A 12,409-nucleotide genomic window follows, 5' to 3' on the forward strand; every position below is an offset into this window, starting at 1 on the left:
TACCTTGTTAGATCATCAAAGCTAATGTGGCTTGTGTCTGGGAGCCTACCAGAAACCTTGGGACTGCCATGAGTGTGCCCACTTAGCATATTTGCCACGTCTGCAGAAGCTGGGTTACTCAATGATGTACTAGCTTCGTCAACCATCTTAAAATTAAACTTATTTGTTGCCCAGTGTCAGTGGAATGCTGTGTAGCAACATGTCTGTGAGTACTAGAGAGGTCTTTAAATGTTTGCAGCACTTCCACCATACTCTATCTCCAAAGATGGATGCAGGGCACTTAGTTATCAGAGCAAAGGAAGTGTCAGCCACAAACAGGGAAAATGCCTGAAACATATCACAAATATAATCTCTTAGGATTTATGTTGCTTCCTGGATCCTGTCAATTAACTGTTTTGATGGCCCAAAGCTAGATAAAAGAGAAATCCTGATAACCCATGTGGTACTTAAATAAGCTTGTTTGGGTAAATAAATAGTTGCCCATCAGAGATGCTGTTTCTGTTGATGCTTTCAAGTTTACCTATCAGGGATCCCAAGGTTGGGAACAGGGGTGCAAGCAGGGCCAGGTTAGGCAGGGCTGACACTACCGTTCCATACTGAGGACAAGACCAAGCCCCTCAGGAATAACACCTTCTTTCTCTCAAAGTGTTTTCCTGGGAGCGTCACATTCCTGTTTGTACCTGTTGTTTCCTGGGACTCTCAGCAATGAGGCAATACAAAACCACTACTGGACCCTGACTGCTTAGCTCACAGAAATGCACACTTCCCAGTGCAATCCCAGCCAGTCTGAGGCACACATTCCCTTAGAATCAGCTAATCCCAGGCAGCAGCCTTGGAGAAATGTACCCCATTTACTTTAGGGTGGCAGGAGGGAAGCAATGCTCTGATGTGTTGCATAATCAAGGTGTGCAGGAACACAAGTTGATGACAGGTCAGCAGTGCCTGTTCCCCATCCTCGGGACAACTAAGCGTTACATTTGAATCACAACTCCGGCCTCACACAGCCTCTCCAGTGGCCAACAGTCCTCGGCTGCCCGACGTGGCACCACCTCTCAGGTGCCCCCTCCTGGAGGCAGCAAGGAGGTACCCCTCCCTGTACTTGCAGGGCTCTCCCATGCCCCTGGGGGATGACATGGGGGCTGAAGAAAGGGGCACGTGGTCTCTCCAGCCATTTGATTGTAGAGGGACAGCAGGGATGCATACGGCTGTACCTGGATCTTGTTGGCCTGCTTTCACCAATGCGTGGGGCCAGTCTCCAGCGGGGGGGAGGGGGAAGGAGCTTAAGCTTAGTGCAGTGTTAGCACTGCACCCCAAAGTACCACGTCTGAGATCTCATCTCACTCAGCAGGGAGAATCACACATCTCCCCAATCCCTGCATCCATCACTTTTCCATCGCCCTGGAAACGCTTCGTGGGAGGGACCCAGCAGCATTCTCGATCCAGCGGCTCAGGTAATATACATGCCACCAGGCGTCAGCAAGACAGCCCAAGAGTGGGGCCCACAGTGCGCAATTCACACGCATGGTGGGCCGTCTTAGCCTTCAAGAGAGGCTAGGTGCGAGCCAGATGGAATAAGTGAATTTCACTTCATCGATAATTAACTAACTTTGTGTCTATTCTTTTCCCCATTTTAGAAATCATCCGAGTTCCTAGTACTATGGAGAAGCAGGTAGAGCAGCGCCCACTCCCATAGAGTTGCGGAAGTCAGGAGAAGAGAAGACAGTAGCTTTTCCTCCTGCTCTTTTACCCCGGAAGAAGACTGAGGCAAACAGGAAGTAGGGAAATACTCTGATCCTTGTTGCATAGTCTCTATATAGTGCTCTTCCTTCTTGCCTCCTGCTGTGGGGTACGGTATTCCTGCTTCTCTGCAGATTTTGTGCAGTGGCAGTGCTGATATGTCACGGCGGCGGCACAGTGACGAGAGTGATGGTAAGCGTGGATGGATGGAGTACCAGGGTCTGGACTCCGCATGCCCTGTGCTTGGGGCCGCGTCGTCCTTGGGGCTGGGGGAGGAACAGATCTCAGCTGAAGTGCCTTTTCCCCTCCTCCTCCTCCTCCTTCCCCCCCCCGCGGCGCTGCCTTGCCTTAGACTCGGGGTGGTAGGGATTCACTCTGTCCCTCTGCCAGGACTTGGTCCTGCTCGTCGCCCTACGGGACGCTGTAGTGAGGCGCTCCATGGGGTGCAGGATCGTTCCTGGGCCGCCTTTCCTAGCTGTTTGGCTGGGGACAACCTGGCGCCACTGTGGGGCGCTCTGGTGTAAGGACCTGGCTTGTGTAACTAGGGCTACAGACTGTCCCTAAGCAGTCTCTTGGGTCCGCCCTAAATATAGGGAGTAGCAAACTGATCGGAGCACGCTGCGCTGCGTACGGATCGCCAGAAGGACATGTTCTTGTATCTTGTAAAGGCTTTCATGAAAAACGTTCAGAAAACATTCATATTGGAGGACTAGAGACGGCTTCAGAAACTGAAACGGATGTTTCTTTTAATAACGTAATTCTGCATTAGTGGAGAATGGGACAGTTTCATGACCAGCTTTTTCAACTTTTAATTGCAAAGATAAACACTCTAAAAAACACTCTATGTGTTTTTTAACTACACTCTTTTTTCTTAATTGTTTTGATGTGCAGTCTTTTTCTAAGCTTTCAAAAAAACCCTAATAATATAAGCAAGGATTCTTAAAATATTTTATTTTTTCATATGCTGAAAGCATGTGAAAAAGCACTAAGGAAATATGAAATAGCTGGTAACTCTAATGTGGGTTTAGCTTATCCCACATATACTGTCTCACACTGTAGCAGAAATGCAGAATTAACCCTAAATAAAATTTGAGATAGCTACAATGTTAACTGTTTATGCTTCATGGACTAGGTCATCAGTAATATGGGTATACTTCTGTTTTTCATGTTTATTGGGTCAATCTTGAATGCTTTGTCAGTTTTGGGGTTTTTTGTTTGTTTGTTTTTAATAGTATGTTGCTGGAATGGCAAAAGTATATAGAGAACTTTTTTCTTTTTTAAAAAGCAGGCAGCTAATAACATATTTAATGTATTGAAACAGGGCAACCTCACAAAAGGAGGAGAACATCTGAGCCATCTGAAATCGAGGAGAGACTTGAATCTTTAATATGCAGGGTGGGAGAAAAGGTATCAGTACTATTTCCATGTTGTTTTGTGGCTTAGGGTCCTTAAACATAATAGATTGTTTTCTTTGTTTTATATGCTGCTATGTGTTAGTAGTTCACTAGTGGTCCAAAAAGAGAAAATCCTTATCTGAGATCAGTTGGAAACTTTTTAACTGGAAAATTGTTGGCCTTTGCAAAACTGGATTTTTAAAAAGGAAATTCTTAAATGTTAAACCTTTGATACATTGGTGAAGTATAACTAATAAAGAGGTATCATTCAAAATCTGTGAACATTATCATTAATTTCCCCCTACTCCTTGGAAAATTTGAAAGCAATGAGATGCGTACAAAAAAAAAAAGAAAAAAGTCTAGCCGTGTTACAACTGATCTTGGAACCTGGCTGGGTTTGGTGTTAGTAACAAGTGGAGAGAAAAAAGGATGAGGACAAAAATGATGGGTCTTAACATTAATTTAGCCACATACAAGCTGTGAAGTTCTTTCACTTCCCCTGATGTCATTAATATAATGTTTAATTCAGTTATTGAGAGATCTCTGAGGCTATGTTAACCCTTGCTTCCCAGGAAAGCACTAGAGCTCCTTGCTGTGGAGAACTCACAATTGAGACTGTTCTTAGTCATTTCTACTTCTTATTTCTAGCAAATGAGAGAGATTGTGCATTCCTAATGGATTTGAATAATTACTTCCAACAAGAAGAAAATGTGAAGTAATATTTTGTTTCATCTGATTTGCTTGTCTTCCAGTTGTTACTGAGGGGATAGTTGATATGCCTGATTGATGCGGAAACACTGTTTTCTTTCTTAGAGTACTTCCTCTCTGGAGAGCAACTTGGAGGGCCTAGCTGGTGTCTTGGAAGCTGATCTACCAAACTATAAAAGCAAGATTTTGAGAATTCTTTGTACTGTGTACGTATGCAGGAGATTTGTGAGATGCTCTGTTATCTATATTAAATAGATAAGTTTAAGTATTTTAAGTACTTTAAATGCTGTGAAGAGCTGTTAGTTCTTGAACACTGTTATAGCTTAGGGTTTGTCTTACTCCAGGCAAGAGAAATTTGAGAAGAAGCTTAGTCAGTAGTAGATATAAATCAAGGAAAATGCCTCTGTACAGTACTCTCACTTGAAATGTGTGCACAAGGTCATAAGCAGATAGAGTAGACCCCAGAGCTGCTTTCTGACTGCCATGGGGAATATGCTGGGTAGTATCTTGTTTCTGAATGCAACAGTCACTAAAAAAATACCAAATCGATTGAGTGCCAGTTCTTATCTCTGTATTCCTACTTTGCCTATTCCCCTTTTCTGGGGCTGAGGTGCTCCTGTCTCCATGAGCCCACCATCTAGTAGTGGAGAGACAAAGTAGCCAGAAGTAGGCTCCTTCCTTGGCTAGCAGCACTCCTTCTTCTCCCTAGCAAAGCACTGAAACAAAACTTCTTTGTGTGTTGGGTCACTGGTCACGTGTCCCAGGAGAGGGTTGTGTGGGGTCCACAATAGTATACCACGCTGGGGGAGGATGCGGTGCCAGCTTGTGTTATAGCTGCATGGAATCTTTCAAATCCATTTTGTAGCACTGTTCATAAACATAAATCAAACAGTAAATGTTTCCCACAGCAGCTGAATGCCTCTGAAGGCTTACACATTTACAAAACATATTTGGAAAAAAAAAAAAGTTGGGTATGGTAGGACCTAACCTATTATTTCTTCAAGACCCTATACTGAAAATCACTTAAGGTTGAGAAACTTATAATCAAATTGAAATTTCAAGTGATGTAAAATGTTTAAATCTCTTGTGTAATCTTGCTGTTCTAGTATAATAAAATGACTTCTAAAATGGTTAACTTAAGACAACTTGTTCAACGTGGTATAAATTTTCTTTTGTATTATTCGGCCATGTTCCCATAGAGTATATAAAAGTTCTGGAAAATGAAGCAGAACAGTTGGAATGGTTTCTAATCAATATTTTTTAATAGATTTTTAAATGACTGATACTTTCAAAACTCTCTGTTAAAGGATATATTTTGGCAGTATTTATATTACTAGAAGTTTTTGTCATTCCAGTCTGATACTTTATGCCCTTTAGTTTCAATAACAGCTTTTGTTCAGATTGTGTAAGGTTTGCTGAGTTGGATACTGCAGCTGAAAATGTCTTAGTGTGGCTGCTATAGGTTTTAGAACCTGCTATAATCCTAAATGTTTACTGGTTAAAAAGAATTAAAGAGAAAATATCTTGAAGTGTTGTTAAAAGTAGCATATACGTTCCTAAAGGATTGATGTTCTGTAAACTATTTTCCACAGGACAGATAAATAAGGTCAGGTTAGCAGTTTACCTCACTTAAACACAGACAAGTTTAACCTATACTAAGCAGGTTCAAAAATGCTTTGTAATGCAGTGGTTGGCACATGATGAATCAACATCTAATACAATGCTTGTTTTTCTTCATTTAAATCAGTGCACGTCTATTACCAGAAAAGCTTACCATTTACACAACGTTAGTTGGGTTGCTGAATGCCAGGAACTACAACTTTGGTGGGGAATTTGTAGAAGCCATGATCCGTCAGCTCAAAGAATGTTTGAAAGTGAATATGTATAATGAAGCTGAGTATTTAGTAAGTGGGATCTCCCCCTTCCCCGTCTTCCTTCCCCCCCCCCATATGATTTACTGTTCCTTTTGACATCTAGAGGGGCTGGAGATTTTCTGTATGCAACGTGGTCTCTTCTGCTATCCAAAGCTGTGCTCCATAGACGTGTTAGGAGAAAATGTGTGGTATGCAAGAGATTGTCTTCCTAAGGAGAGGAAAAATCATGTTATGATTGCAAAACTGACCTCCAACTGTGTGTTTTCCCATTGCCAATTCTCAGGAAATCAGTGGTCTGTTCCCCCTCCCCCCTCATTTGTTCTACAGGAGAATCTAGAAGGTTGATGAAAATTATTCATTTCTACTGTGCTCAGAGACAAATGTTGATCCTTTTGGGTCCTGTTATTTTAAAAGAATAAACAAACAAACAAAAAACTTATTCCCAAGTAGATAGGGTGTAATTGATGGCTGTAATCGGTCCTGTGTGTTCATCCTGCTTGTGAGGAATGAAGACCAAGCAGGTAATTTTCAGTGCTGACTCATTTTGAAACCGCTACCATTTGATTAGCAGCACACAGTTAGTTTCGCATATTGCTAAAACCTGAAAATACCAGCAGTTTTGGGACAGTGTCTGTGAAACTTTTCAAAGTTATGGATAAGTGACCATAGAAATCTATTTTGTATGAAAGTCATGTATGAGTGGTATACTGATTCAACTCTGATGTGTGTTGATTCCCCCCCATCTCTATTTCTTGGAGTCGAACAGATTGTAGAGACTATTCCAATAAAGTTTAATAGGCATTGCTTCAAGTCATGTTGCTCAAGGTTATGGGGGGAGTCTGTACAGGAAGCATTATTTTTTATGGGTGTTATCATTTTATTGTTGGTTTGATATAGCAGTTGAAGTAATGCTTATTTATTCTTGTGTAGCTAATTACTAATTAAGTATTAATTTAATAAAATGAGATTTTTTTTGTTGTTCATTAGGTTCGTTTTCTATCTGATCTTGTGAATTGTCATGTAATAGCTGCACCTTCGATGGTAGCCATGTTTGAGAACTTTGTGAGCGTGACACAGGAGGAAGATGTACCCCAAGTAAGCAAAGTAACTGTAGCCTCAAGTGTTGTGCTGTTTTCACGCAATTTCACTTTATCGCTGATTCTATGCTTATGCAAGTTTCTTAGCATGACTAAAAGGATTCTGTGGCAGTTAGTATGCATATACAGTGAAATAATTAGGTGTTCTGTAGTGAGGTAGCTCAAGTGAATTAATTTTACTTCACTTCTGGCAAGTACATAATGCTCAGTGAGTTCTGCCAAGTTTATTTAACAGCTGTGATATATAGTTAATCTGCAGAAAGATTCCAAGAATAATATTTGTTCTTTTTATGCATGAATGCCATGTTCCAAATGAAATACAACAACTTTCAGGTAAGAATGGTGGGGGGTGGGTTGGGTTTTTTTGTTTTTGTTTTGTCCCCCCGCCCCAAGCTACCAATCCAGAAAGCACACTGTGATGAGTGCATAGCAGTAGCCTAAAGAATTCATAGGTCATATTAAGGCCACTGTAACTGTGCTGCACCTTACGAGTTACATAGTTCTAGCATATGGAAGGGTCGACTACTAAGCTGATAACTTAGTTCAACTTCTATCTCACTTTTTTCTTTGTAAAGTTTTAAAAGAAATTCTTCGTAATTCTTTAAAAGAAATTCTTCAGGAAACTTGGCATTGGTAACATTGAATGATTTGAGTAAAGAGGCTCTGTGGAAGGGTTTCTGTGTGGGTTTCCAAATATGTTGCACATCTAAATGTGCCTCTTGAAATATATGTTCCTGTTTTCAAACAGAGCCTCTTGACGTGTCTTCAGGAACTTGTACTGACACATAGTTGTAATCCCAAGTATTGTTTGCTGCTTTAACTGGGGTTGATCTCTACATCCCCTTAAATACTTCTGAGTTTGCTACTCTTGGCAATGAGACAAATTAGGGATTCTTTTTTTTTGAGAAACTTACTGAATTTATTTCCTGTAGGTAAGATGTGATTGGTATGTGTTTGCATTTCTGTCATCTTTGCCTTGGGTTGGAAAGGAGTTGTATGAGAAGAAGGATGCTGAAATAGATCGCCTCTTGTCCCACACAGAAAGCTATCTGAAGTAAGCTATAACCAGTAAAAATATACTCTTTCTAGTACCTATTCAAGTATGGATAAATAGCTTTGATTATTGTTCATTTAGAAATACTCTAAAAATCTTAGATCCAAACAACTGTGAGGAAAAGACCCTGAAAAATAAAATAGATGGAGAGTCTTATGAATTTAAAAAACTAAAGTATCTCTCTCTTAACTTGTATGGTAATATTTTTCTGATGCATGTGTGACTATATTACTGTGACTAGACTGCTACTCAACTGGTTTTTTGCATTCCCTCTAAGTGATTCAAGTTAACATTGTCATTGAGACAAGGTGATAGTGATAATTTAAGTGTTCGCAAACATGCTTTTTATGCTGCTGCAGATTTCATCAGCTAAAGAGACCAAATAGTAGTCAACTCACAATAAGAAAGATTACTTTCTTAGATCAGCTTTTTAAACATTAGGTTTTTTCTTTCCTGTATAAGCAGGCGCCGCCAAAAGATTCATATACCCTTGTTACAAGTTTGGACTGCTGATAAACCACATCCACAAGAAGAGGCAAGTAGGCTTTACTTACTTTATATTGTTTAAAAGATGCTTAAAAAGAATTATTTGGCTGAAGTGTTCTTATTTTGGAAATCTAAAATTAAAAGGCACTTTAAGAAAATTTCAATGCTTTTGAATTGTCTCCCATGTGTCTTTATTACTAATGGATCCTAGGTAAGTAGTTCTCTTCCAAGTCTTGGGCTAAAACTTGCAGTTGTATTGGGTGAGGGGGAAAGCATTTTGTTGTTTAGCGACAATCCCCTTGAGGAAATGCTGCTAAACAAAGAATGGTCACAGAATGTAATATTCCTGGGAAATTGGGTTGCAAGACTGTGCTTAAAAATACCTTTTGGAGAAGTAGGATGTAAATCCAGTGTATCTGATATTTCATGTCTTTTTCAGTACTTGGACTGCCTTTGGGCCCAGATTCAGAAGTTGAAAAAAGATCGTTGGCAAGAAAGACACATTCTGAGGCCCTACCTTGCCTTTGACAGCATTCTTTGCGAAGCATTGCAGCATAACCTGCCTCCGTTCACTCCTCCACCTCACACTGAAGATTCCGTGTACCCAATGCCAAGGGTTATTTTTAGGATGTTTGACTACACAGATGACCCAGAGGTATGTAATTGCTAGGGTGGAGTTGAATGTGCAGTGGGGGTCATGAGGCAGTGCTGGTCAAGGTGCGGTGTCCCCTCTCCCAGAATGTTTAGTGGTGTGAAGGTCCCAGTAATTACGTTTTGATACTGCTGGGGAGGTTAACTAGATGATAAAGTTACTGTCGGCAGGTAGATTAGTGAAGATTAAAATTCAAGAAGTATAATTTTTCAAATGTTTTCATTAAGGATATCTATCTTGAATGGATTCTCTGATGTCTAAAAGTGTAACTGTGTTTGGGTAGCAGCCTCTCCTTCTGTGAGAATGGGAACTTTATACATTGAAGACTATCCTCTACCTCTCTGTTGAAATTGGTTGATATAGATCATGGAACATAGTGGTTGAGTTGGGTTAGATCAAAAGTCCATCTAGCCCAGTTTCTGTCTCTAGCAGTAGCCAAGAGCAGATATTTTGACAAGAGCGTTTATGCATAAGGGAAGAAAAAGTGCTTTCTTCAAGTGCTCTTCTACCTGCTAACTTCATTTGATGGCCCCTAATTCTTGCATTGGAAGAGACAATGAACATTTGTTCTCTCCGCCCTTTCCAGGCCATTTATGATTTTCTAAATCTTTAGCATATCCTGGCTCAACTGTGTTTTTTCTAGGCTGAATGATAGTAGCCGGTCTGATTGTTCCTTATACAGAAGCTGTTCTATACTCTAGGTCACCTCCACCACCTTTTTCTCAACCTTTTTCAGTTCTGCTATGCTGCTATAGCCTGTTGGGGGTGGGAGGGAAGGAAGAGTGGCAAACATGACTAGAACTGCATATGGAATTGAAGATGTGGATGCACTATGAACCTATACAGGTGGCATAAAGTTCTGTGTTGTTTCCTATTCCTTCTGTGATAAGTCCTGGTTGTTATTGAACGCTGAGCTGAGGTTTGCATGGAACTATGTCACAACCAAGTTCATGTTCCTGAACAATAAAGGGCAGTTCAGTGCTCACCACTTTATACACAGAGTTGGTCTATTTTTCCCATCTGTAGATGAAAGTCAACTAGCCATTTTATGTTTATCTTCTGCTTTAACACCTAGCTGCTGAGTCTTGTAAGTGTGTTCCCCCCCCCCCCCCCCCCCCCGCCTGGAGTTTTTTATGGATTGCCCTTGTTGTTTATACTAAGTTATGTAAAAGTAGCATCAGCAAGCTTTTTCATCTACAATGTCTGCTCCTTTTCCAGATAATTTATAGATATGGTGAACAGCACAGGTCCCAATTTATAGATATGGTGAACAGCACAGGTCCCTGGATAGATCCCTGTGGGATTCTACTGGTGACCCTCCTCTGCTGTGAGAATTGATCATTTACTTATCTTTTTAAGCAGTTATTTATCTGTATAAGGACTTCCCCTCTTATACTGTGGTTGCCTTTTGAAAATCCAGCTAGGCTGTCAGCCAGGTTTCTCTTATCTATGCTTGCCTGTTGACTTCCTCAGAGAGCTCTGATAAGTTTGAGAGGCCTAACTTTACAAAAGCTGTGCTGACTCTTCTTATGCTTATGCCTCTTAATACTATTATTTTTTTAAGTTTCCAGTAACTTACCCAATGTGGAAGTCAACCTTGCTGGTCTGCAATTTCCTGGAACACCTTTAAAAATTGATATCATCTTAGTTTAGATATCAAGTTGATTTTTGAATGAGAGGATATGCAGCCCAATTAGTAGGTCAGCTATTTCATTCTCAAGTTCATTGAGAACTCCTGGGTGGGTAATCACTTGTTGACATGAGCTGAAACTGTTCACTCCCCCCCCCCCCTTTCCAGTTGTTTTGTAATCTAGCAGAATTTCTCTATCTAGGCACAACTTCAGCTTTCATGATTCCTTTTGCTACCCTCTCTTGTACTCCTGTTTAGCCAGTCTGGTTTCCTTCTGTCTCATTGCAAGTCTCTCAGTAAATGGTATGCATTTGCTGTGTGCCACCCTCAAAAATGTAACTTTTTAGCTGCCCCTTTTAGCTTCTATTTATAACACCCTTTTTGAAGTTAAGTATATTAAAATGAGAAAATGCAGCAGTAGTGTCCCCTCCCCACTTTGTTATCCTGCAAGGATGTTGACCCTAAGCAAGTTACCTAACAGCCACTCCGTTACAGAGGCTGTAACAACTTGGCAAGGAAACAAGTTAGGAGTTACTGCTTCTCTTGAGTTCCTGACTAGTTGTTCCCTGAAGCAGTCATTGATTGTGTCTTTACAAAATGTCAACATGTGATGTCCTAGTGTGACATTGGTCCAGACTACATGGTACTATTGCATTTCCTGCCTGTGCAGCTTCTCTGAGCTTCCTCAGCATGTTATAGCCTGTGTTGTTGTCACCGTTGGTCATGTAGCCAAATACTACATCTCTTCACCTGTTTAGGTCTGGAATTTCAATCCATCAGGGTTCTGCTACTTATTTACATGTTTAGCTTGTCGATTTGATTTGCTTCTATGCTCCCTTTAACATGCAATACCACTCCTCTACCAGCATGGCCTATGCTTTCCCTGCGCGCTTTATATCTTGATGGATCTTTAGTTTTACAATGAGATTGCCCTTGCCTAGTCCAAAATTTCTGCTGTTTTGTGACCAGAGCTGTTATAGCCACAGTGGGAAGAAAAAGTAGGTACAGTCATCTCAGTGCTGTTTAGTTGTCTTTTCTGGAATACCGATACATAACTGGTCACATTACAGAGAATTAACAGTGCGCTTGTGAACTAATTCTGTCCTACTTTTTAAGATATTTCTTTGTGTTTTTGTTTTTTGGGGGGAAGATAACTATTTTATTGGCTCTGAGAATTATCTTTTGCAAGTTTTACACTTGCTATAAATATAGACTTGTGATGTTTTGGGTCTAGTTTTGCAAGGCTGTAAAGGATAATAGAGTACTAGTATGCAATCAAGTTCTTGCAGCTTGAGTTCTTGCATCAGCTGATGCACGATAACAGACAGTGAACACACTTCTAAGTGACATTGTGGACTAATTGTGAAGTAAAGCATGTTTTTTAAGCTAGCTTTTATAATATGCTTTTATAACCAGCATAAAGGCAGAACATTGAGATGATTGAAGTTGCAGTGTTTTCACTTTGCAACTGGAGCAGGCTGCATTGTCAGTTTCCAGATCACTGATCTTCTCTGCTGTAACTGAAAAAGATGAAGTGTGTATTAATATACTCTTGATGTATAATAATTCTATGTAACTTGTATAAACAGAAGACACAAAATGTGAATTGTTTAGCATGGTCCCTGGTGCCTAAATATGGAAGTACTGAAATCTTGTATGTGAAATTAACAAACTAGAAACTTCACCAAAGCTATGTTTTATAGTAAAAATGGATGCAGTTGAAATCATAGCTGGCTGTTTGTTTATAAGATTTTAAAATCATTTAGGAAATCCAGTA

General features: G+C 40.4%; 1 protein-coding gene across 3 annotated transcripts in view; it reads left to right on the plus strand.

The window, feature by feature from the left end:
• Positions 1 to 1,740: 1,740 nt before the first annotated feature.
• The window catches only part of LOC104141617 (nuclear cap-binding protein subunit 1), a 35,604-nt gene continuing 24,935 nt past the window's right edge, over positions 1,741 to 12,409 (plus strand). For 2 of the 3 annotated variants that reach the window (XM_068925374.1, XM_068925376.1), the window contains exons 1-8: positions 1,741 to 1,929; positions 3,059 to 3,144; positions 3,945 to 4,045; positions 5,587 to 5,743; positions 6,701 to 6,808; positions 7,743 to 7,864; positions 8,327 to 8,399; positions 8,790 to 9,005. In XM_068925374.1, the coding sequence (XP_068781475.1) occupies positions 1,896 to 1,929; positions 3,059 to 3,144; positions 3,945 to 4,045; positions 5,587 to 5,743; positions 6,701 to 6,808; positions 7,743 to 7,864; positions 8,327 to 8,399; positions 8,790 to 9,005 (897 nt within the window). In that variant the 5' untranslated portion in view covers positions 1,741 to 1,895. The remainder of the gene's footprint in view (positions 1,930 to 3,058; positions 3,145 to 3,944; positions 4,046 to 5,586; positions 5,744 to 6,700; positions 6,809 to 7,742; positions 7,865 to 8,326; positions 8,400 to 8,789; positions 9,006 to 12,409) is intronic. The other variant, XM_068925375.1, reaches the window with a different exon arrangement.

This window comes from Struthio camelus, chromosome W (genome assembly GCF_040807025.1).
Source record: "Struthio camelus isolate bStrCam1 chromosome W, bStrCam1.hap1, whole genome shotgun sequence".
Taxonomy (NCBI): Eukaryota; Metazoa; Chordata; class Aves; order Struthioniformes; family Struthionidae; genus Struthio; species Struthio camelus.